This window comes from Stegastes partitus, unplaced genomic scaffold (genome assembly GCF_000690725.1).
Source record: "Stegastes partitus isolate 25-593 unplaced genomic scaffold, Stegastes_partitus-1.0.2 Scaffold1619, whole genome shotgun sequence".
NCBI lineage: Eukaryota > Metazoa > Chordata > Actinopteri > Pomacentridae > Stegastes > Stegastes partitus.
Window position 1 is genome coordinate 97,085 of NW_007579350.1, and position 20,914 is coordinate 117,998.

Sequence of the window (20,914 nt, forward strand, 5' to 3'; positions counted from 1 at the left end):
ACCGTAAAAAATTCTTGTCTTCTATTTCCCTGATCTGTCTGCATGATCCATGGTGAAATCCATCAACGTCTTATCATGCTTCATAAAAATCTTATCAACTTCTAACAATAGTTGAGAACAAGCACATTGAAACTCTGTCCAGACAAGAGAAAGTTCACTTCCTCTACTCTATCATTCTATCTGCACATTCCCTCTGTTGCTTTCATTGGCCCTCATTTTTCAAAATCTCTTAGGGCTTCATCTCTCATTTCTCACATTGCTATTTTTTCTCCCTTGCGCTGTCTGCCTCAGTTCATCTTTTCCTTTCTCTCTCACCCTTCTTCATTTCTCTCTCTGTGTGAATACATATGTTCTAAAATAGCCTCCCATATCTAATAGCTTCATAATTTAGCAGGGCCATTTAGCCTGTGTGTGTCTAATTCTGAGGCGCAGTGTGGGTCAGCCCAGAATGGGACAGGAGTAATGGTTGAGCAGATGGAGATCCATCCCAACCATAATGATGTAATTAACACTGTGGAGAGCACCCCCTCCTTCCCCCCCCCACCGTCATGCATGGGAAAGCCTTCACGTGTTTGCACTGACATCCATTCCTGCGCGCATACACACACACACACACACACACACAGCCATGAAAAAATAACGAAAATGCAGGTATCTTGAGGAAAATCTTTTGTTGCACTCAAGCACAGTTTTCAACGGAATATTAGACAAACTTTTATTTTTTCCTTGTTATTTTCACCCAAAAATAAAATATATAAATTTTTCATTGAAAAAAAGTGAACTTTTGCAACATACAATTGCTCCCACATTAAGTGAAAAAAGTCTTGGGTCGTGGCGCTTGGTCACAAATGTTCATGTAGATACACATGCTAAACACACAATCTTCCACCACGCACGTAATTACTCTCCAACACACTTCGCCTCATCACAGGCGGTGCTGGAGGCCATATCACATGCGCCCTCTCCAACTGGCAACACCAGAGCGACCACTTGCCACTAGCCTCGTGCTGCAGCTAATCCTATCAGTGTATTAATTACTAATGATGAGCTGATGGAGCGAAACCCCCACTTGCTTGCAAGCTAACACCCAAGTAGACTTAATGAAATGCCAGCGCTGGGCTGATGAAGGGGCTCCGACCCTACTTAAATTGCATTAGCCCAGAGACAGAGTGAACTTTGGAGGCAATTAACTGGACTGCTAGGACAGAGAGAAAGATAGAGGCAGAGAGGAATGGGAGGCAGAAAGTAACACCGAAGGAGAGATAACGCTGGGAAAAGAGTTGTGGAGAATAGAAAGAGCAAAGGATTATAGGTGGAGAATGAAAACTGAACAGAATGCTAATGAGAAATGGGAGATGGAAAGAGAAGGAAGAGAAAAGGGAGAAAGTGAGAATAGAAGAGACAGTGTTAAATAACTAATTAGTGTTTGCTGATTTAACACCACGAAGTGAAGTTTAAAAAGAGGGTTGGTTTCCCCACCTCTCTTTCGGGGATCTATGACTGACTCTTAGTCCCTTAGTAGACCTCACCGTTCCCCCGCAATAAGCAGCAAACCATGTTACAGAGCTAATAACTCACAAAAGCACATTTTATGTTTTACATCACCTCAAATTTTCCAATTATTTCGTTATCCATTATAGAGCTGCCTTCACGATAAGTGTTTCACTGGTCATAACAAAGTTACTTTGCTACAAAGCCAAACTAGTGCAAATTTGTTTTTATTCATGCTCCAAGTCAGTGGAAAGATACTGGCAAAACATATCTCATTGTAGCAGTGCAGTGCAAACTAATTATCAACAAAAACAGAACAATTTCAGAGACTGAAGACTTAATCCTTGCTGGGCTTTAGTTTCTTGGTATAAATGGCAATCATGGCATCGTGGCAATAATGTATTATTTATTTCTTGAAATATACTATCTCTCCTTTTTACTCCGAGCACTGTATTGAGTCAAGGCCATCTCTAGCTGTCAGCTACTCTATTAAAGTACTGCCAGAGGATTTAATACTATTAAATTACTATTTACATGTGATGTAAGTAAACTACAGTCACCCATGTCACACTACCCAGTATTTGTTCCGCACAAACAAAGCACAACCGAGCTGCCGAGCGCTGAACGCAGGGAATCATGAATGCAACCCCGAATTTCCTGTTTAAGTGTGTGCTTGAGGATGGCACCAACATCAATTTCAGTTTCTATTAAATGCTGGTCTATTAAAAACTTTACAAGTGGTGATAGTTTTGGCCTGCATTCTGTCTTCCTCTAATAAAGTTCAATGTGCTGTAACTGCATTTTTAAGGAACAACTTTGTACCAAAGCATTTCCTCTTGTTCCAACATTAATGGCCGTGATATATGTAGATGTTTGTTTTGTTTTACACTGACGTTATTCCTCCTTTTTATGGAAGACTGTGGTAATTTGCTAAACAATAAAACAATGAACCAGACTTGGCAAATCCCCACATCTCCTCATAGGATGTGGACATGCTGCACTTGTCTCCATCCAAAGACCAAGACAATCTCATCTTCCTTTCTTCTTCCTCCCTCTCACCCATCAGGTCAAGCACATAAAATCCTATTAAACTACTATTACTCTCAGCACAGATCCTATTACTGTCACATGTGTTTTATTGGACAGCTCTTCTGTGAGGCACTCTTAAACATGACAAAAGAATACTGAAAATAAGGAGCTTTAGTAGAACTCACACTGGTGCAAAACAAAGAAATGGGGATTTGGAAAAGATTAGGATGATGAACCGGGCGCAGAATGAGAGAGAGACTAAAAGATGGGACGGGACCAGAGATACGTGGAAACACATAGAGAGGTGGGTAATTAGGAGACAATGGGGACACAAAAGGCAAAGAAAAGGCAGCAATGGCGATGCAAGTGATGCAGCGAGGTGAAGGTCCATCACAGCCAGCTCAGGAATGATCAGAGGCTTGATTGCAGTTGCCAAAGCAAAGAGCTGCTTCAGAGAAAGCACCCAGAGCGTCACACCAATACAAAACTCAACTATAAACTAATTTATTGGTCCACAATATTAATTAGTAATGGGCCCCCCAGCCCAGTTCCGAATGGGAGCCTGTTCTAATTTAGTAAAAACCTGGAGCACTGATAGAATCTAAAATAACCAGCGCTGGCACTGAAGAACAAGAAATGGGAATTTAATGGAAACGACACAAGTGCAATGTTAACACATTCTCTCCCCGTCTCGACATCTATAACACTGGAAACATGGAAATTAACTCATATCTCTTTTTTCGTGTCTTTGTTTGAGCAAGTTTTTAAAAAAATCAAGCAAATTAACTTCACACCATCATTTTAGCAATACTTTGAGTTTAGCTGGATCTTTATAAGTCTCTGTGCTAGATTAGCTCAGTGGAGGTCACGGAAAGTTGATGGGGAAACAGCAAAGGAAGACAGGAACTGCCTGAATTCACTATGAGTCAGACAGATGGAAATAAGACAGGTGGTATGTGAGGATGTGAGACATGAAATGGGTGTTCAGACCAAATATTAAACTCAAGATTTCACATCAGTTGGAGTGTGTTTGTGCGCGCGCGATTGGGAACACATTCAAAACCCCTCAAATCTCTCTTAAGGGCTCCCCTGACAATAGCAATCATTTCCACCACCAACTACCACAACCAACCTCGTTCTGCACTTGAATGGCTTGGGTCTCATCCCAAACTTAAATCAGTCTGCCGGGTTGAGTGCTAAGTTAAATTAAAAAGGAGAAAAGCTTAATGGAAGTTTGCCTTTGTAATTCATTACCAGCACTCCCATCTATTTCCCCCTAACTAAAATGTCCTGATGTCACCCCTTTATGCTCGCAGGAAGTGTATACTCATCTTCCATTCTGTCCATTAAGACCCTAACAGCCAAAGAATCAACACAATTAAGGGAGCATCACTCAAAGCTTTGCAGGTGAGCACTTGTCATGTGGTAAACTCAGCAGTCAATTGGCTAAAATTAAAGAAATAAATATCACTTCATTTTCTCCTTCCTTGTTTCCATCCTTCCCTTCTTATTAAGTCATCTTAAAAGCAGCCGAGAGAACAATCTCAACACTTTGTTCCCCCCTCTCAAGGCTTTATTGAAATCGGCTGTTTTCCCACTAAATCCCTTGGCTGGTGTCTTGTCACAAAACATATTGACTGATATCCCTTGCTGCTAGCTTGAAGTTAAAGCCCAAAGTGTCCTTGGCCGTCAAAGAAAGGGTTCGGTATACACCCTGTATTGATTGTGTTCCAGAAACTTCAATAACCTTCACGAGTTCTGACAGAGCTTCAGCCACAACTACTCTCTCAGCACTGAACTCCTGCTAACCAGCGGGGGTTCCCACCTGGAGTGGGCTGCATCTAGTCAATCTTTTGAAGGCTATCTTGTTGACGGAGGAGAGGAAGATGTGCCTGCATGTTCACTGAAACCCTTTTTATTTCGCCGTGTCCTTGCTGTGTCCCCAGCATGTTCTGTGGTATAAATTATGTCTACTTCTTGTTTGAAATAAGAAAAAAAAACTAAGTGGAATACAATAATTGTGTTTCTACTATCCTTTAAGAATACATGTGTTTTTCATTTCTCTATCTATGAGACATTCAGAACAGCAGCAGATATGTCAAAAGGGCAATAATTATTATACATTTTAACAGCACAGTAAAAGAGAACGCAAAACAGATGAACTATATGACAGTATGTTACTATTTATCACACCTGACTTTAATAATTAGTGAACTTTACCATTATGTTAACCTTTTAGTTAGGAGTCTATTCTGTGTGTTCTTGCTGACTGAGACTGTAGTGAATTATCCGGTGCATTCTTCTTATTTAACAATACAGCAAAAAGTAAAGTGAAGTCCTTTTTTCATGACATGGGACCTATTTGGGTTTATCGGTTTTCTGTGAAACCTTTCATATCCATCTGAGTGACATCTTTACTTCATATGTCTCTCGTCTTCTTTGCTTATTTCTGTTCTGCTCCACATGTTTCACTTTCCGCGGTCTGTCAAATGACAGACGTGGACCGGAGCACACTGGTGCTGTTGAAACAAACACAAAAAGACCGGACCAGAACAGATATGAGCAGAGAAGGAGAAGCAAAGGAGAACCTCAAAACAGCAGCCGACTCTCACACTGAGCTGAAACAAAACAAGTGCACATGAATAAGGGAGGTTACATAAATGAGATATTTTGTTGATAAATTTAGGGGATTTTGGGGGCATCACTTGAAGACTGCACTTGCGATTTTCCAATGCAGAGTCAATCTCGGCCTGTTTAAATATGCATGGAGGGCCAACAGTTTCAAAGGAGGGCACACATGCATTCACCTGCACGAACCTGCATTAACCTCCTTTGTAAGGCCAGACTGGCTGCCAGAACATACCATAGAGAAGCTTGGATTACAACACACACAGAGGGAGAGTGACCTTTGTCTTTGGTAAGTACGCCGCTATATCTTTACATAGCAGATAGTTGGTCTTGGTGGCAGAGCGGGTTATCCACAATCATAATGGTAAGTGGATCGATCCCGGGCCCCTCCATCCGCCGAAGTAGCCTTGGGCAAGACACTGAACCTCAAGCTGCCTATAATGGTAAGTGAGCACCTTGCATGACAGCTCTGCCACACCTTTTGTAGAACCTAGCTCAGATTAAAAAGTGTTATATAGGTGCTACCATCTACATTTACCATATTTATGCTTAAAATTAGGGATGCACGATATATCGGCAACTACATTGGTATCTGCCGATATTAGTGGTTCTTCCAATATATCTGTAAATTTTGCCATTGTGAAAAACCGATGATTGTCTAACATTAGTGCCTTTGTCTCTACATTTGATATTGCTGCTATTTCACAGATGTTTTAGGGCTTCTTTTGAATAGTTTTTATGTTCTCACAGTGCTTACGTAGACTAATTTTTCAGTGTGAACAAAAACTGAATATCAACATCAGTAATATCGGTTAACGGCGATATCAGAAATCTTAATATCGGAAATTGGTATCAGTCAGAAATTTTAATAGTGTGCATCACTACTTAAAATACAGCATATTGTACCTTTATTTGTAATCAAACCTTGTACCTCTGAGTATGTGTGACTATAATATTGCACTAAAAACTCAGATTTAACACTGTACATGTGCTGTACATAAAATAAAATAAAAATATCTGGTTAGTCCAGATGCATCACAGCATCTATCCTCTCAACAATACGTGTTGATGATCTTTCAAGAGATGACAGCTGCATTAATCTCATCGGAGACACCTCATACCTAAAACTTGTGTACCAATAATGTTTTAATTAGAGCATAAAATGTTCTATACCTTTTTACAACACAGTCATAATCTGTATTAATTTGATTCTAATGTGGGATTTTAATTTAGCAGATGTACGAAGAGGGTAGAGTCTTTGCGACACCATGGACATGGTAGACTTCACTGTGTTCCAGCAATATGTAAATATGACTGTGCTTTGGAGGGCAGAATAAATGTGACACATTGATTAAAATGTTGGGCGAGAACAACGTAGCGATGTCTGTGCTTCATATCTAATTAAAAGAGCTCATTGTCTTGTGGCTGCTCTCTGGCAGTTCAATTCGCCTCGTTTTCACTTTGTTGATAAGCCAAGAGAATACAGTGCATATTTAGGCCACTTGTGCAATTACATATTTTTTGACAAAAACATAACACCCCTTTGTCTTGGTTAATCTATGTCAATAAAAACATTGTTTTTTGAAGGAGATTTTGATTAAGCTACAGGGGTTCTTCTCAATCAAAAAAAAAAAAAAACAAAAGAAAGAAGATGAGCTAGAACATAATCATGAACACCTAGAGGTAGGAAAGAAAAATAGAGTACTCTGCTAGAACTGCATGGAGCCCATATCAAAATAGATGGTCCTTGCTGGTCATGCTACTTATTCAATGGAAAATATGAATAAACGTTTCGAGTTCTCTGGTGAAGTTGCTATGATCTCAGAAACAGTTCTTTCAGAAGGCAGATCGTCAGCATCTATCCATATTTTCGAATGCGGTCTCAAAGTTCCTTGTCTGCAGAGAGGAAGCCACTCATTAAAAGTGTGATTTGCACTCTGGTCACACACTCGGAGCAGAAAATGGACGTGGCACGCAGTCACACAGCCTCACAGCCACAAATCCTTGCAGAATGCGCAAATGGCAAGCTAATTAACAAAGTTTCAGGCCTCAAACCGCAAGGCAGACAAGGTCAAAGGGTGATGAACGTCAGTAGCCAGAGACACTCTGTGCCAAATATACATCCAATAACACTCCCACTGGGTGGTCATAATTAAGAATGCATGTTGAGGTTCAGAAACAGGGATCTTTTATGAACTGTGTTATCCAGTTACCTGATAACATATTGTGATTTCAATCTTGGTCATAATTCAAAGAAAATGTGTAGATGTTTTTTTTTTTTTCCCACTTGGCACATAATGTTGTTCTGACTAGACTTCTAACTCAGAGAACATCACATTAAACGTGCAGAGCTGACAGACTGTCTTAATTGTGTGTATTTTTGAAGTCAAAAGAGAAGCATATTAAACATTTATGAATGCACAAAAATTCCAGTAACTGTGATTTCTTTGATAAAACAGACTGCTTTGAAGAACAGGATATTTTCTGATGGAAAAGGGGGAAAAATGCAGTCATGGATAAATACAAAGTAGTAGGGGCATGTGGTGGTGTATGCTTAGAAATGTAAATTCAATGATGGTGTAAATAATCAATAGATATACTCGCACATATTCTACAGAGAGCCACTTGAAAAAAATGTGAAGTGGCATTAAAACACTCCTTCCAGCATCAATACTACTGATTACCATCCAGTTTTTTATGCTTTGAATCAATACTTCTACACCGAAATAAACAACCAGCAGAAGCATCTCGAGCATTTCTGAACAGGGATTAGAACCATTACATGAATCCTGACTTTCAAAATCTTGTTTACCCACTCCTCATTCTAAGCCTACCGGGCCTTAGTCACACATTGATGAACGGCATTTCTCTGCCAAGGCCTTGTAACTGGGTGCACCCTGTGTTTCTGTCAGCTCTTGCATCTGTCTACTGGTATGTCATGTGGAAAGGTCAAGCTGGTTTCTCCACCTCTCAAAGTGGGGGGGAAAAAAATAACACCTACCAAGAGGTTTCCGTGCATGTCAAATATGTGAACTGCAATAAGAGGAGCAAGACAGGAAGGGATTCAAATGATTTAACTGTAAAGGGGGAAAAGATATTAAAACTGCAGTGGTAAAAATGTAGAAGCTTTAACAGGTTTCTCTGTGACAATAAAAGGACACCTTACTAATTCAACTTTATTGGACACCTTGCAAATGCCGCCTCTGTCTAAACTCTGCCTCAACTGAGCTAACAAGATGCCAGAGTATTTCCCATGCAAAGCATTTTTTCTGTTCAAGTCTTCACAACAATTATAGAAAGTATCACTTTTTAATTGCACATTTTGCAGAGAAATACTGTTTGTAAAGGTGAAAAAGAAAAAAGGGGTACAGTAGCTATGCCAAACTCAAGAAAAACAAACTCAGGAGAGGCGCATGATGAATGACTAACATAAAGATCGTAACCAAAGCCTGGTCAGTGCTGAGTAGGCTCCTGCCCCTTTGTTGGTCATAAGAGGTAAGATAAGAACTGGCTCAATATCTGGTAAAAATTTAACAGAGCCACTGTGGGAGCAGTAGGAATTTAATTTCTCTCATTGCTGATATGTGACTCTCTAATACAGAGTGGGCTAACCAAGGGGGTGAAAGGGAGTGTGGGAGTTGTGAGAAAGAAAAAGAAAGCCAGATAATGAGATTAAGGAGGAAATTACAAGGAGCAAGAGGGGTATGCACGAGGTGTTGGGAAATTGAGAGACTGTAATACAGAGGCAGCAGGAATGAAGAAGGAAGGAAGGGGGCCAGGGAAATGGAAATGCAGAGTGGTAGAGAAAGACGAATCAAGGAGCAAGAGATGACAGAAATGGCAAGAAGGAGGGAGGGATGGACGAGGGACCTTCATATTGATACAATCGGTCAGGAAATAATAACACGAGTGACTGAATAAGAAAACCTCATTTCACATAATGAGTATTCTAATCAAGAGATTACATTATCTCACATCACAGAGCCAGGGGAGTGTGGAGCCCCTGGCAACTGGGTGTTGGCAGTGGTCGCATGCTGGGGAATGGCTTAATGCCTTCTCTAACTACACTGGTACAGCAGAGCTATTACAGTACATTCCGATGCACATTCACACCCTTGAAAACACACACACGCATACATACATCGAAACACTCTTTCATTTGCATGTCCATGGATGCCAGCTGGAAAATAATCAAGTTATTGGAAGAAGATAAGTCCAAGTGTGAGAGTTAGAAATAGATGTGCTTTCGGTTCAACTGGGCAACGGTATTGTGCCATTTTTGTATTATTATTTTTTTTACTCTTTTATGATCACTAATCTGCACTATGAATTACCATGGCAACAAAGAACGCATTCAGGTCATCCCTCTGAGAAAGTTTGCTTCCTACTGGATGCACTACACATATAAGAAGAGAGGGCCTGTTAAAAAGCATCTCATCCTCTTTAACAATATCAAACAAGGTAAAATGTGGTTGTTGCATGCGAAATGCCTCAAAGAATGTTTAAAAAAAATAATAATCACAAAACTCCCTTTGAACGACCATCACGGACAACAGTATTTTGGTGGGTATAAACACACACAGGGACACACACACACACACCGATTGCTTTGAGAGCAACAACTGCCACAGATTTTCCTCGGAGAGTGACCATAGGGTCAGCTTAACAGCTGCTCATCCCCCTCAGCCAATCAAACAGGAGCAGGGATCAAGAACCTAGCATAAATATACGCCAATTAAAGAACCTAAAATTAATCCAAGCAATCAAGCCTCCCCTGTCTTTTTCTCGTGCTACTTCTTGCTGACAGATTGAATGCCATCCATCTCATGGCCGCCAGTTTCTCGACTGATTAATTTACCCAAAGAGGAGGGGGAGGGAATTAAATCAATGCTATACGAAAAGAATGGGGAAAAAATCCATGATGAACAAATCTCCATGGCACTGAATGAAAAATAAACGCCCCAGGGTGATAATCTAGGGGCTGAAAGATATTCTAAACTCTGCTTTGTATTTTCCAAACTCTTCAGCAACATTTATTTCTTATGGCTTCAGTTTAATTTAATCGATTAGGTTTTAACACCTATTTTAGTGCCATCTTTTTCATGTGTGAATAGTCACATATCTGCCACAAACTTTCTAATACTTTAAGCACAGGTTTCCTCTCAATGCTATGGGTACATTTCTTCTATCGCTGTTGCTAAAAACTGACCTGCAGCACTGTCTGGATCTTGGCAGAGACATCCGCCTGCTCGTAGAGCTTAATGTCCTCTTCATGGGTGCCACCCGGACACCGCACCGCGATCTGCTGCAGGTGGGCCAGCACCACACTGTGAGCCTGGGCCACTGCCTTGAACTTGTCAAACAACAGCTCCAGCAGTTCCAGCAACAGCCTGCAGAGGGAGCCAGAGAGAGCAGAAAGGGAGGGAGAACGTGAGAAACACGGCGAGTAGAAAGGAGTGGAGTGGGGAGAAGTAGATGGAGACATGGACAGAAGATGGAAAGGGGGGAGGGAGGGAGATCAAGTGAACTGATGGCAGATGAAGCATAATAATTTCGGCAAAACATCATAGTGAAGTTACAAAGCAAAACAATATTGAAGCATTCAGTTTTAGAATAATAAACAACAAGCATTTCACAAGGATTAAACATCTTAACGACATGTAATTGTAAAACTGTGCTGTGTATGCAGACGAGGTGCAAAATAAAGAAAAACCCCGAACCCTTGACCCCTATACTAAGGAGATCCAGTGGCTCTGTTATGCTGTAGAGACATTTTGCTGGCATGTTTCGGCCCCTTAAATGGACTGCAACTCAACACAAAGTTCTTCTAAGTGATATCCTTCATCCGACAATGAAACATTTCTATCCTGGTGGGAGTGGTCTCTTCTAGGGTGACCACACTTCCATCCATGAGGCATGAAAGGTAACTGAATGGTTTGATGAGCCTGAAAGTGACATGAATCATAAGCTATGGCCTTCACAGTCGCAAGATCTCAATCCAGCTGAGAAACTTGGGAGATTTCAGACTAACATGTTTGATAGTGCTCTCAATCAGCATCATCAAAATACTAAATAAGAGATCATCTTTCGGAAGAATGGTGTTCATCCATCCAGTAGAGTTCCAGAGATGTTTGGTATCAATGCCAAGGTGCGCTGAAGCTCTTCTGGTAGCACGTGATGGCCCAACAACTTGCTAACACACTTTTACATTGCTTTGTCTTTCATTTTTCACCATCTGCATCTGACCACTAACTAACAGACTAACGGCAAAACTGAAGTTGTCCAAAAGAGAAGGAGGAAAATAAGAGACAGCAACAGATACGCTACATAAAAATCTACATTTAGTGCATTTTGCATTACTAATTAGGGTACTGCAGTTCCCTGTTTTCATTCGCAGTTTCCTATTTAGCAGATACTCCGACATTTCACCTGCAGTAATAATCCCAGCACCTGGGCTGAATATCGAAAAACTAGTGAGCCGCCCAAGCTGGACTCAAATGAACAGCCACTCTCATTAGTTCTAAATGGCTCTGGCTGAAGAAGAGAGCGCAGCCAAAACCAAACTGACCTTCCACTTGATCTGAGTGCTACACTCTGGATTGAAAACTCACAGTTGCCTCATCTACGCTAATGCTTTCATGCAGACTTTGCTATACCTGCTTTCCGCACAAGGACAAAGCTTTCAAAGTAAAGAGGGAACACAGGTTACATTAGTTGAGTCTGAATGAGTTCCTACTGCGCCAGTGCTACTGAGTTTCCACTTCATTTTAGTGGAGATATGACGGTTAATGTAAATATAATCACGCTGTTTGTCTAACACTATTTGGTACTCCCTCTGCCATTTAAATTAGGTTTTATTCGATTAGTAGCAAGTGAAACGTTTTGGGTTTTTTTTCCTATTCTGCATATATGCAGCTTTAAAGTGTCTCTCTACACTTATGGTCAAAAAATATATAACTGTTTATTCATGTGTGTTCTGTGGCTTTTCCTCTACTTTAATTATTGAAAAAAAATTAGTTTCAGGTGGCTACCTAAATACTGAATAAAGCAAAAATGACCATCCTGAGGTAGAGATAACCAGAATAAAAGTTAACGCTCTACATCACAAAGGCTGTGACCACCAAAGTAAACTGTCTTCTATTATATTTATTTAACAGCGCCTGTGCAAGTGCCCTATTAATGCCATATTGTACCAAATTTCTACCTAAGTGAAGGTTGCAGGAAACGAGAGCATGCTCAAAGTTTTGGGCAGAGGCCAAGGTTTCCCGAGAAGGTATAAAGATAATGTAGAGCCAAGATGGATGTTTCACTAGGGGGCATTTTGGTTGGCTGTCTGTCACTACACTCACAGTAGCGTGGAGTAAATGTTATTAATGGAGAGAAACCGAAGAACAAATCACTATGAGCTATAACTCAGTGAATGTAAGGTTTTCGTGGCGTGAAGAGAGGAGCTGTGAAATGCCAATGAGTGAAGGAATCTCGCTCTCATGTATAAACATGAAGAACTGACAGGAAAAAGGACACATAGGATACATGATGCATGAACGCCAACCTTCAGAAACGGACAAGCGATACATGATCGTGTACGTATGCATAAAAGCACAAACACACAAAATTCCTCACTCTGACCTTGTCACCTCTTGCTTTTTGTTTTAAGAATACTGCAATGACACTCTCCAACTCACACACACACACATCTACAGACAGACACACAAAGCGTAGACAGCCTGGTCTTCCTCATTATCTCCCAGTGGAGGCCATCCTAATCCATATTGTCTGTTCTTTGAGACCTCACTTCTCATTTCCCCTCAGGATCGAAGCTGACACACATGGCTGATGAACAGTCGGGAGAAATAGGAGGGCACGCACAAGGACATACAGTCTCTGACTAACTGACCACCAGTCGGGCTGTGTGGGTTTAATTCTGGAGGACAACAATAGCATCCAAATTAGATTATCATTAGACTGCTTGTCAGTCACAGATCATTAAATTACTGTAAATAGGGGTCCACGGAGTGTCAAAAGAATGCTCATGGAATATTAAATGCGCCAGGTCATTCTGCTGCCACAAGCAAATGGACAAACGGAACAGAAACTCGTTCACAAAGATTTGTCCATCCGATGTTTCCAATGACCAACCAACTGAACAGGCAAAAAAAGGACAAAAAAAAAAATAGCAATCCATCTTATGCTCAATTTGCTTTTCTAGGTTTTGAATTGGATTTAAAATAGAGTACACTAGTAGTTTACACTGTATGAATAATTATTAGTTAAGGGAGTGTTATTATTACTTCTGTGCATAAAATAGCTTAAATGCCTATTGGATTTCATCATATTGAGGGAAGGTGTGGACTTAAGTGATTAACATGAAGGTGTGAGTGATTATCAGGTTTCATTAGCGTCAGGTAAAATGTTAAATTTATCCATGGAACACAGAAAAAGCAAAGTGTAAGCACACGATTAAAACTCAAACAAAAGAAATCTACTCATAAATCATCAAAAAAAAAGTAGAAAAATAAACATACAATCTGGTAGTTACATAAAAGAATTAAGAAAAAACAGGACTAATTGTTTGGAAAAATGTGTCTTAAAACAGGATTTAAAAGCAGAAACAATGTCAGCAGATTGAATACCGTTTGGAAGGCTGTTCCAACCGTTGTGCAATTCACCCTTTGACCCTTAACCAGGAGTCTGGAACAGCTAACAGATCAAACCCAGCAGATCTCAGAAGCCTTTTTATACAGCAAAAAATTAAGAATTCACTGATGTACTCTGGCGCCTGGCCATGTAAGTCATAACTAGAATTTTAAAATGCATTCTAAAAGACATTAGTAACCAGTGCAAGAACGCTAAAACCAGGAGCGATGTGAGAAGAATGTTTGGCTATCATCAGAAGTCTGGTTGCAGGATTCTGCACAGTCTGAAGCTGAGGTACATTTCGGGCTGTGAGGCCGGTAAACAAGGCGTTACAGTAGCTCAGACGTGAGGAAACAAAAGCATTGATCATCCTCTGTGTTGCTAAAAGATAACATTGATCTGATAGTAACATGATTATTGAGGGCTGATGATAAGCACCTCTGTTCTCTCAGAACTTTCTTTAAACTGAAATTACTTTGCGATATCCAGTCTCTTACATCAGAGAACAGTTGTTCAGATCAGCTTGCTGAATTCAGAGTATAATGGAGAGACAGAGCTGCATCATCTGCATAACAGTGAAAGGCAATATAATTGTCACCAAAGATATGATGTCATGGTAGCATTTACACAGAGAACAGATCCTTAAGGTATGTCACACTGTTTAGTTAAGGAGATGAATGTATTGATTAAAACATAAAATTATTTATTTGACAGGTACGAGGAGAGCTGTTCTGGAAATACTTAAGTCTATTCATTAGTATAGCATGATTGATGGCGCCAAAAGCTGTGCTGATGTCAAGCAGGACCAGTACAGACAAATGTACATCCAAAAGTCTACTACTATTTGTAAGCCATAGGTAACCCTTAGGAGTTGTTTTGGGGCTATGTAGTGTACAAAATCCAGAATGACATTTCCCAAAACGCAACAGACTGAAAACCAGCTTTTTAAAAAATTATCTGGGACACATCCCAAGCAAAGGCAGCTGTTTAATATTTGGAGAAGACTGCGGCCTTTTGTCCTCATCATTTCACTGAACAATTTAGCTGGGAGGATATCCAGATGACCGGATGAGTGTTTCATGTTGGACATGGCATGGGTAAGACTTTCCATAACAACTGACCAGAAGCGATCTAGCAAATGAGGATATGGGCAAGGACAAGGAAGAATAATAAAGTTGGATGGAGCCCGTTTGCTCAAATTTGGTGCATTTTGTTAAGAAAAAGAAAAGACAGGCATTATGGTCTGCAACAGATGAAGCATGGGAACCAGTGGTGGGAGGTTTGACAAGCCAATTGTTGGTTGGAAATACAAATCTGGAATTGTGCATTGGTGGTTATTAACTCGGAGAAGAATTGGTCTCTTGTCTGCTTTACTTTTGGTCAGCGGCCAGCTGGTTCCTTATTTGTGGGTGATGGATTCTTGTCTTCCATTTGACTTCTGTTCTCCTGCATTCTGTTGTAAGGTTTCGAATGTCATTCTAATCTAAATTAAAAGACAACTTTTGTTTTTCCTTGTTAAAAAACATATTCTTCAGTTGTTTGTTCAGCAATTGCCCCAAACTGAGTGGTGCTTTTACATTTCTTTAACATTTGTGCAGCCTGTAACAGATTACCAATTATATATACTGGTAGTCAGAGTGGAAGAGGTCCATCATAGATGTGTTATTTAAGTTCAAACAGCACAAAGTAAATTGCCCAAAAGAGAGATTTAAGTGACAAAAGTCAAAAGATTGTAAAATGCCTTTGAGACTGATGCAACACTCAAACACTCAACAGCTAAACGACTGCGGCATGGCCATCAGACAATAAAATGTTCTGTTGTAATTAGTCAATAGGTTCGCAGGATACACATGGAGGGGGAAAAAAGAACAAATCAAGTGCAAAAGTACAAGGTTTCAAGTGCTCAGGGACATGGCCAAGGTAAACAAGGCTGAGTAATGACCACCTCTAAATAAGATTCACAAGCTAAAGTGTCAAGACTGGGCCAAGAACAAGCTGAAGACAGATATTTAATTGGTTTTATGGACAGGTGAATGAAATAACTCTCGATGGCGCGGATGTACAAACTGGGAATACAATACAGCTCTTTGAACAGCATTTTGGGAGGCTGTGGTTGCAGCTTCGGCAAACGTTGATCACGACATGTCATCTTCATGTTTTTAAAATAACAGAAGCTGACCCAAAGTACTTTTCATGAGAACAGAGCAAGAAATTGACTCTACAAATGGAAGGCTAATGGCAGTTATTGAAAAAAAAAGCACAGCTATAATGGTTACTGAATTCATCTAAAAAGGCCAAAAATACTTCTTGTTACTTATTTATTGCACATACTCAACACATGGGGGGAAAAATTCTGAATTTAGCTGCCTGAAAATTCATTTCAATAGTTTCCTCATAATTAGTCACACATGTATATTCCCATATGAAAGACAAAGCCCACTTTGCCCTAGTTAAACATTCAGGTTGGAGATTCAATACAATTTTAGATTGACACCAGAGCATAGTATTGGTTCAACGCTAAAATGAATCTTGAGGAATACAATTTGCCTAATAATTGTGGACACAGTGTAATGTTCTTTTGTAATTCAAGCATTTCCTCACTTTAAATTCCAATTAGATTCAGAATCTCCTATATACCAAAAACAAACAAAAAAGAGACACGTTTTTGTAATGCAAAATGAAGCAGGGGAATACGTGTTCAAGTCGGATTTGATGTAAATTAAACAGAACTACTCACATATCAGAGGTACATGCTAATAACTTAGAGTGGGAACCTGTGCAGAGTGAAAGTAAGACCTGAAGAAAGGAGTTGGAGAGGAAAATGAACTTCCACTGTGGCTGAACATGAGGAAGTGAATGAGAGCATAAACCTCTGAGAGTAAGCCACACACTGCCGTTTATGCTATAAAGTGCTTGAGTGTTGCCTGCAAGTCTGCAGTGCTATAAAATATAGTGTGCAATATTCAAGACCATTGTTCCCTACAAGTGGTACATTGGTTGGAGTTTCCATAGCAACAAGCACTGACTTTAAATTGAAGTGAACATAGGGAGAACTAGGTGTGTTTGCATCCAAATACAAACACACACACAAACCTCAACGTGTTAAGCGCTCACACATGTATACACATGCAGGCAAACTTAAAACAATCAGTAAGGAGGAGAACTGGGAATGAGCTACATGGTGGCCTATTACATTGAGGTCAGATGAGATTCAGCAGGAAACAGGAGAAGCAAAGCAGACAAGGCTGGAGAGAACATCCCTGACAGAAAACAAGACGTTCCTCTTAAATGGTTCAGGATCAGTGGACTGAGACCTGTGCTTCTCAAGTCTGTTCGCTGTATGTGTACGTCTGCAGGAGCTGACGTGACTGCTTTTAAAATGTAGCAGTGCTCTACGGCAGGTGTGAAATTGTTTGTGTGTGTGTGTATGGGTGTGTTTAACCATGACTTGTCTACGTTTAAAGCAGCAGAGTATCTGTTTTCATGGTCTGAGGCAGGTGTGTCTGCAGTCCTAGCCTTTACTGTGTTTCACACCTGGTTGCCTGTCTGACTATGAACACCCTGGGACTGCATTCAAAACATGTTGTCTACTGCCTTTACTGTCAGCCCTAAATATAGCTTAAGGACCCAGTGCATGCGACGCCAAAAATGACTGTTGATTTATCTAATCCACATTGTGATAATGAATAGTTTGACTGTATTAGTATGAATCTGCAGGGAGGGCAGCTTCCTTCCTAGTCTTTACCAACCACTGGAGAGTGGCCACCCTTTATTTAACAACACTGGAGAATTGAGTCTAATGGGAATACTATGACTACAGAAGAATAAGCAAGCAAGCAACTTAATAAAACTCTAATACAGATACAATACTGATGGGAATACAAGTGGCAGCTTTATTAAGGTCTTTTTTCAAAGGCAACAACAGTAGCTTTATACTGCTGTTTGCAATGATAGTTTTTTGGAAATTTGGCTAATGTTACTTACCATTCATATCAGGCAAACATTATCATTTAAAAAAAGATGGCTTTCATCTTTCCACATAACCGCTTATAGTTTCCTCTTCATGGCTATCTACTGACTGCATCTCCTTTTCCCTCTTCATTGACAATTTAATACTAACCTTCACTTTCGTCTTTTTTTCCCTCTATCAATCTTCCTTCTATAGCTGTTCTCCACTCTCATGAAGCCATGATATTTTCACATACAGCCTTCTTTCTTTACCGTACCTTGGCTGGCTCTCCTGAGCCAGGTTTTCTCCCCTCTGGTAAGCATGGTCTGCTATCTGAGTGGTGGACCTCTTCACTATCTGTTTCAGCTCAGGTTCCAGCCGGTCCATAATGGCTTTGATGGTCTCAGGGAGTTTCTTCAACTTGGAGAGAGCCTGAAGAAAATTGATAATAAAAACATTTTTCTTGAAACACAAGCACCACAGAGACTCTTCCATAGCAGAACAGAACACTGGATCACCGAGGTGTTAACATTCACAGTTAGCAGTGTGTTCAGTATTTAGTAAGGTAGTAATACGTACTCTTATGAGGATGCCCATGAACTCAGCGCTGTTTTCCTCTGGATCCACCTCAGGGAGGTCTGCTTGGCTCAGTTCCCGCATATCCTGCTGCAGCTCACGCACTAAAGAAGGTACATACATATGCATTGATTAGCACAGACTGTCAGAACTTATGAAATATTTACAAGCATAAAAATCTTATTTCAGTAGTGCACAATGCACATTATTTTGCATATTTAAAAACCAACTGCTTTGTTGACCGTTTGGAAACATTGTGTCATCATTATTCTCTTTTTAATACCGTAATATAGACTGAAACCATTTCATAGCTTTAACTATATTAATATACAATGTCTTTTTCTCTCAAGCACATACACCTGCATCCCCTACATTCCCCCCACCCCCCATGCTCTCTCCATCTGACTTAGCCACATTAGCAGCTAAATTGAGAATGGCAGTATCGAGTGATGCTCTAATTTCCATTAGATGGGGCCTCCCAATTCCCCATCAAAGCACGTTAAGAGAGTTAATGTTTATGGCAAGTTAATGGACTTTGGGTGTATTTCCTCTTTTCACTCATTCCAGCTGTAGTTTGTGTAATAATTATGACAATTAGTATCTATAAATGAGGTGCTCTAATGCTATTAGACAAAATGGCTAGGCCATTGATGGAAGCCGGTTGCTGCATCGTGACCACAGTTGTTAACATGACGGCACTTACCGCCTGGTGGTAGCTAATTGCCAGTGTTCTCTTTGCATAATGTGGGCAAAACTACGGTTTAGCTTTTACTTTTAGGCGTACAGAGTGGGAGAAGCGAACAGACACTTGTTATATATTAGTTGTAATTTGTACATTTGTGTGTGTTTACGTGTTTGAGGTCATTGCACACGCATGCATGCTGATGAGGTGAACTGAGTGGATATCTGGAGGTGGAGTAAGAGATACATAACGGAAATTGCCAAGCTACATAAGAAGAGCTAAACACAAAAGAGACAAAGAGGAAGAACAACAACGGTTTTATAAAACAACCACTAAATGGCAGAGAAAGGTTAGGTCAGACTTTTCAGAAAAGCCTTGCTTGTCAGGAGCCAATTATATGCTAATGCTGCTGTTAATCTGTCACTGCCACACTAATAAAGCAGCAGCAGCAGCAGCAACAAGCTAAAACGCCTTTAGATGATGAGTCCTATGTACAGTATGGTTGCTGCGTATCCACAAATGGTGAGTTGCTAACTTAGAAAGCCAAGAGTGGGTGGTGAAAAAAATGCCAGGCTTAATATAAAAACTCAGAAACACCAAGGGAACACCAAGTTATTGCTGGATTAACTTTTTTCATTATCTTCTTGTTTGCGTTCCTCTGTGCTCTGCCTGGAAGGAATGCAGTGCTGACTCTACGCCCCTACAACCAAGAGAGAATTCATACATTTCTGAATACAGTTACAGCCTGCATTATCGGCCTTTGTTAAAGCACCGGTTACCAGTTTGAGCACAATAAATGCTGGTTCCCTGCTGTGAAGGCAGAGATGCTGGGTGACTAATTGTACAGGTAGGGGGGCAGGATGATTATAATGTCACCGAGGGAGATGTATATTATGATCACAGTTGAAGAAGCTATACCGTACAGCACAAGGAAAGAAAACGTGGGTGTGTGTAAAGTTATCTGTGTACGTCTAACAAGATGTCAGTGAGGTATTTAGTCCTTTGTATAAACGTCTTGATCAGCAGTTTCGGTGCGCATTCGGTGTGTGTATGTATGTGCAAGAAGGGGTGGTAATATGCACACCCATAATGGCATGCAAATGGATGTAATTCAGAGTTATGCTAATGACTTCATTAACACTAAGAATATGAGCACAGTGGAAACAAAATTGCCAGCTAAAATCCACAAAGGTTGTCGTCCAATGAAACAAACAACGCTGCTAGTTGATGTCTTCATCTCTATAGTTTTTCTAATGTATGCCATTTAAATGGAGAGAAAACATCATTTATGCATTTCCATGAAACCGCCTGTTAAAAATTTTCACTTCTATCTACTATCTTTTATGTCCAGTGTCTTTTTGTCACCCACCACCTTGTTATTTTTTTTATTTTTCTTCAATTATTGTCTTTTCCTCCCATGACTATTATGATCTAAAGACTATACCACTGCTGGATCCAGGGGTGCCGAATTGTGATGAATCCAAAAGCTTCCGTGGGGTCGACAGGCTGCTGACATCCAACACAGGCATTGGAGATGTGTCTTTGGCCATTGAGCTGTGAGGAGAAGAAATAAAACCAGACATGAACGATTTATCAGACGTTTCTGCCTCATATATAAACATGACACCGCGACTGAGTGAGGAGAAGAGGTTCAAATAGCCTCCAAAATTCTGGAGCAATAGCTGTTACAAATATACAAAAGCTTAGTATGCACTAACAGAAATGCAAACACTAGCGTTCGCTTCCCTAACAAAAAACAATCTACTGTTAGAACAAAACGCCTTGCATCTCTGGGTGGAACTGGTGCTGCTTTCCAATGAGCCATTTATCAAGCCTTAAGCCGGAGGTGGAAGCAATCCAGGTCCTTTAAGTTGGGCGGTATAAACACAGTGTGCCTGCTAAGTGAGTGGGGTGTATGGAGG

At 40.3% G+C, this 20,914-nt stretch overlaps 1 protein-coding gene across 1 annotated transcript in view; it reads right to left on the reverse strand.

Annotated features, from left to right (window-relative positions):
* The window catches only part of exoc4 (exocyst complex component 4), a 125,950-nt gene that overhangs the window by 94,476 nt on the left and 10,560 nt on the right, over positions 1-20,914 (reverse strand). The window contains exons 5-8 of the mRNA XM_008300981.1: positions 20,437-20,546; positions 18,314-18,414; positions 18,012-18,166; positions 10,358-10,538 (exon numbers count right to left, since the gene is read on the reverse strand). Of these exons, the coding sequence (XP_008299203.1) occupies positions 10,358-10,538; positions 18,012-18,166; positions 18,314-18,414; positions 20,437-20,546 (547 nt within the window). The remainder of the gene's footprint in view (positions 1-10,357; positions 10,539-18,011; positions 18,167-18,313; positions 18,415-20,436; positions 20,547-20,914) is intronic.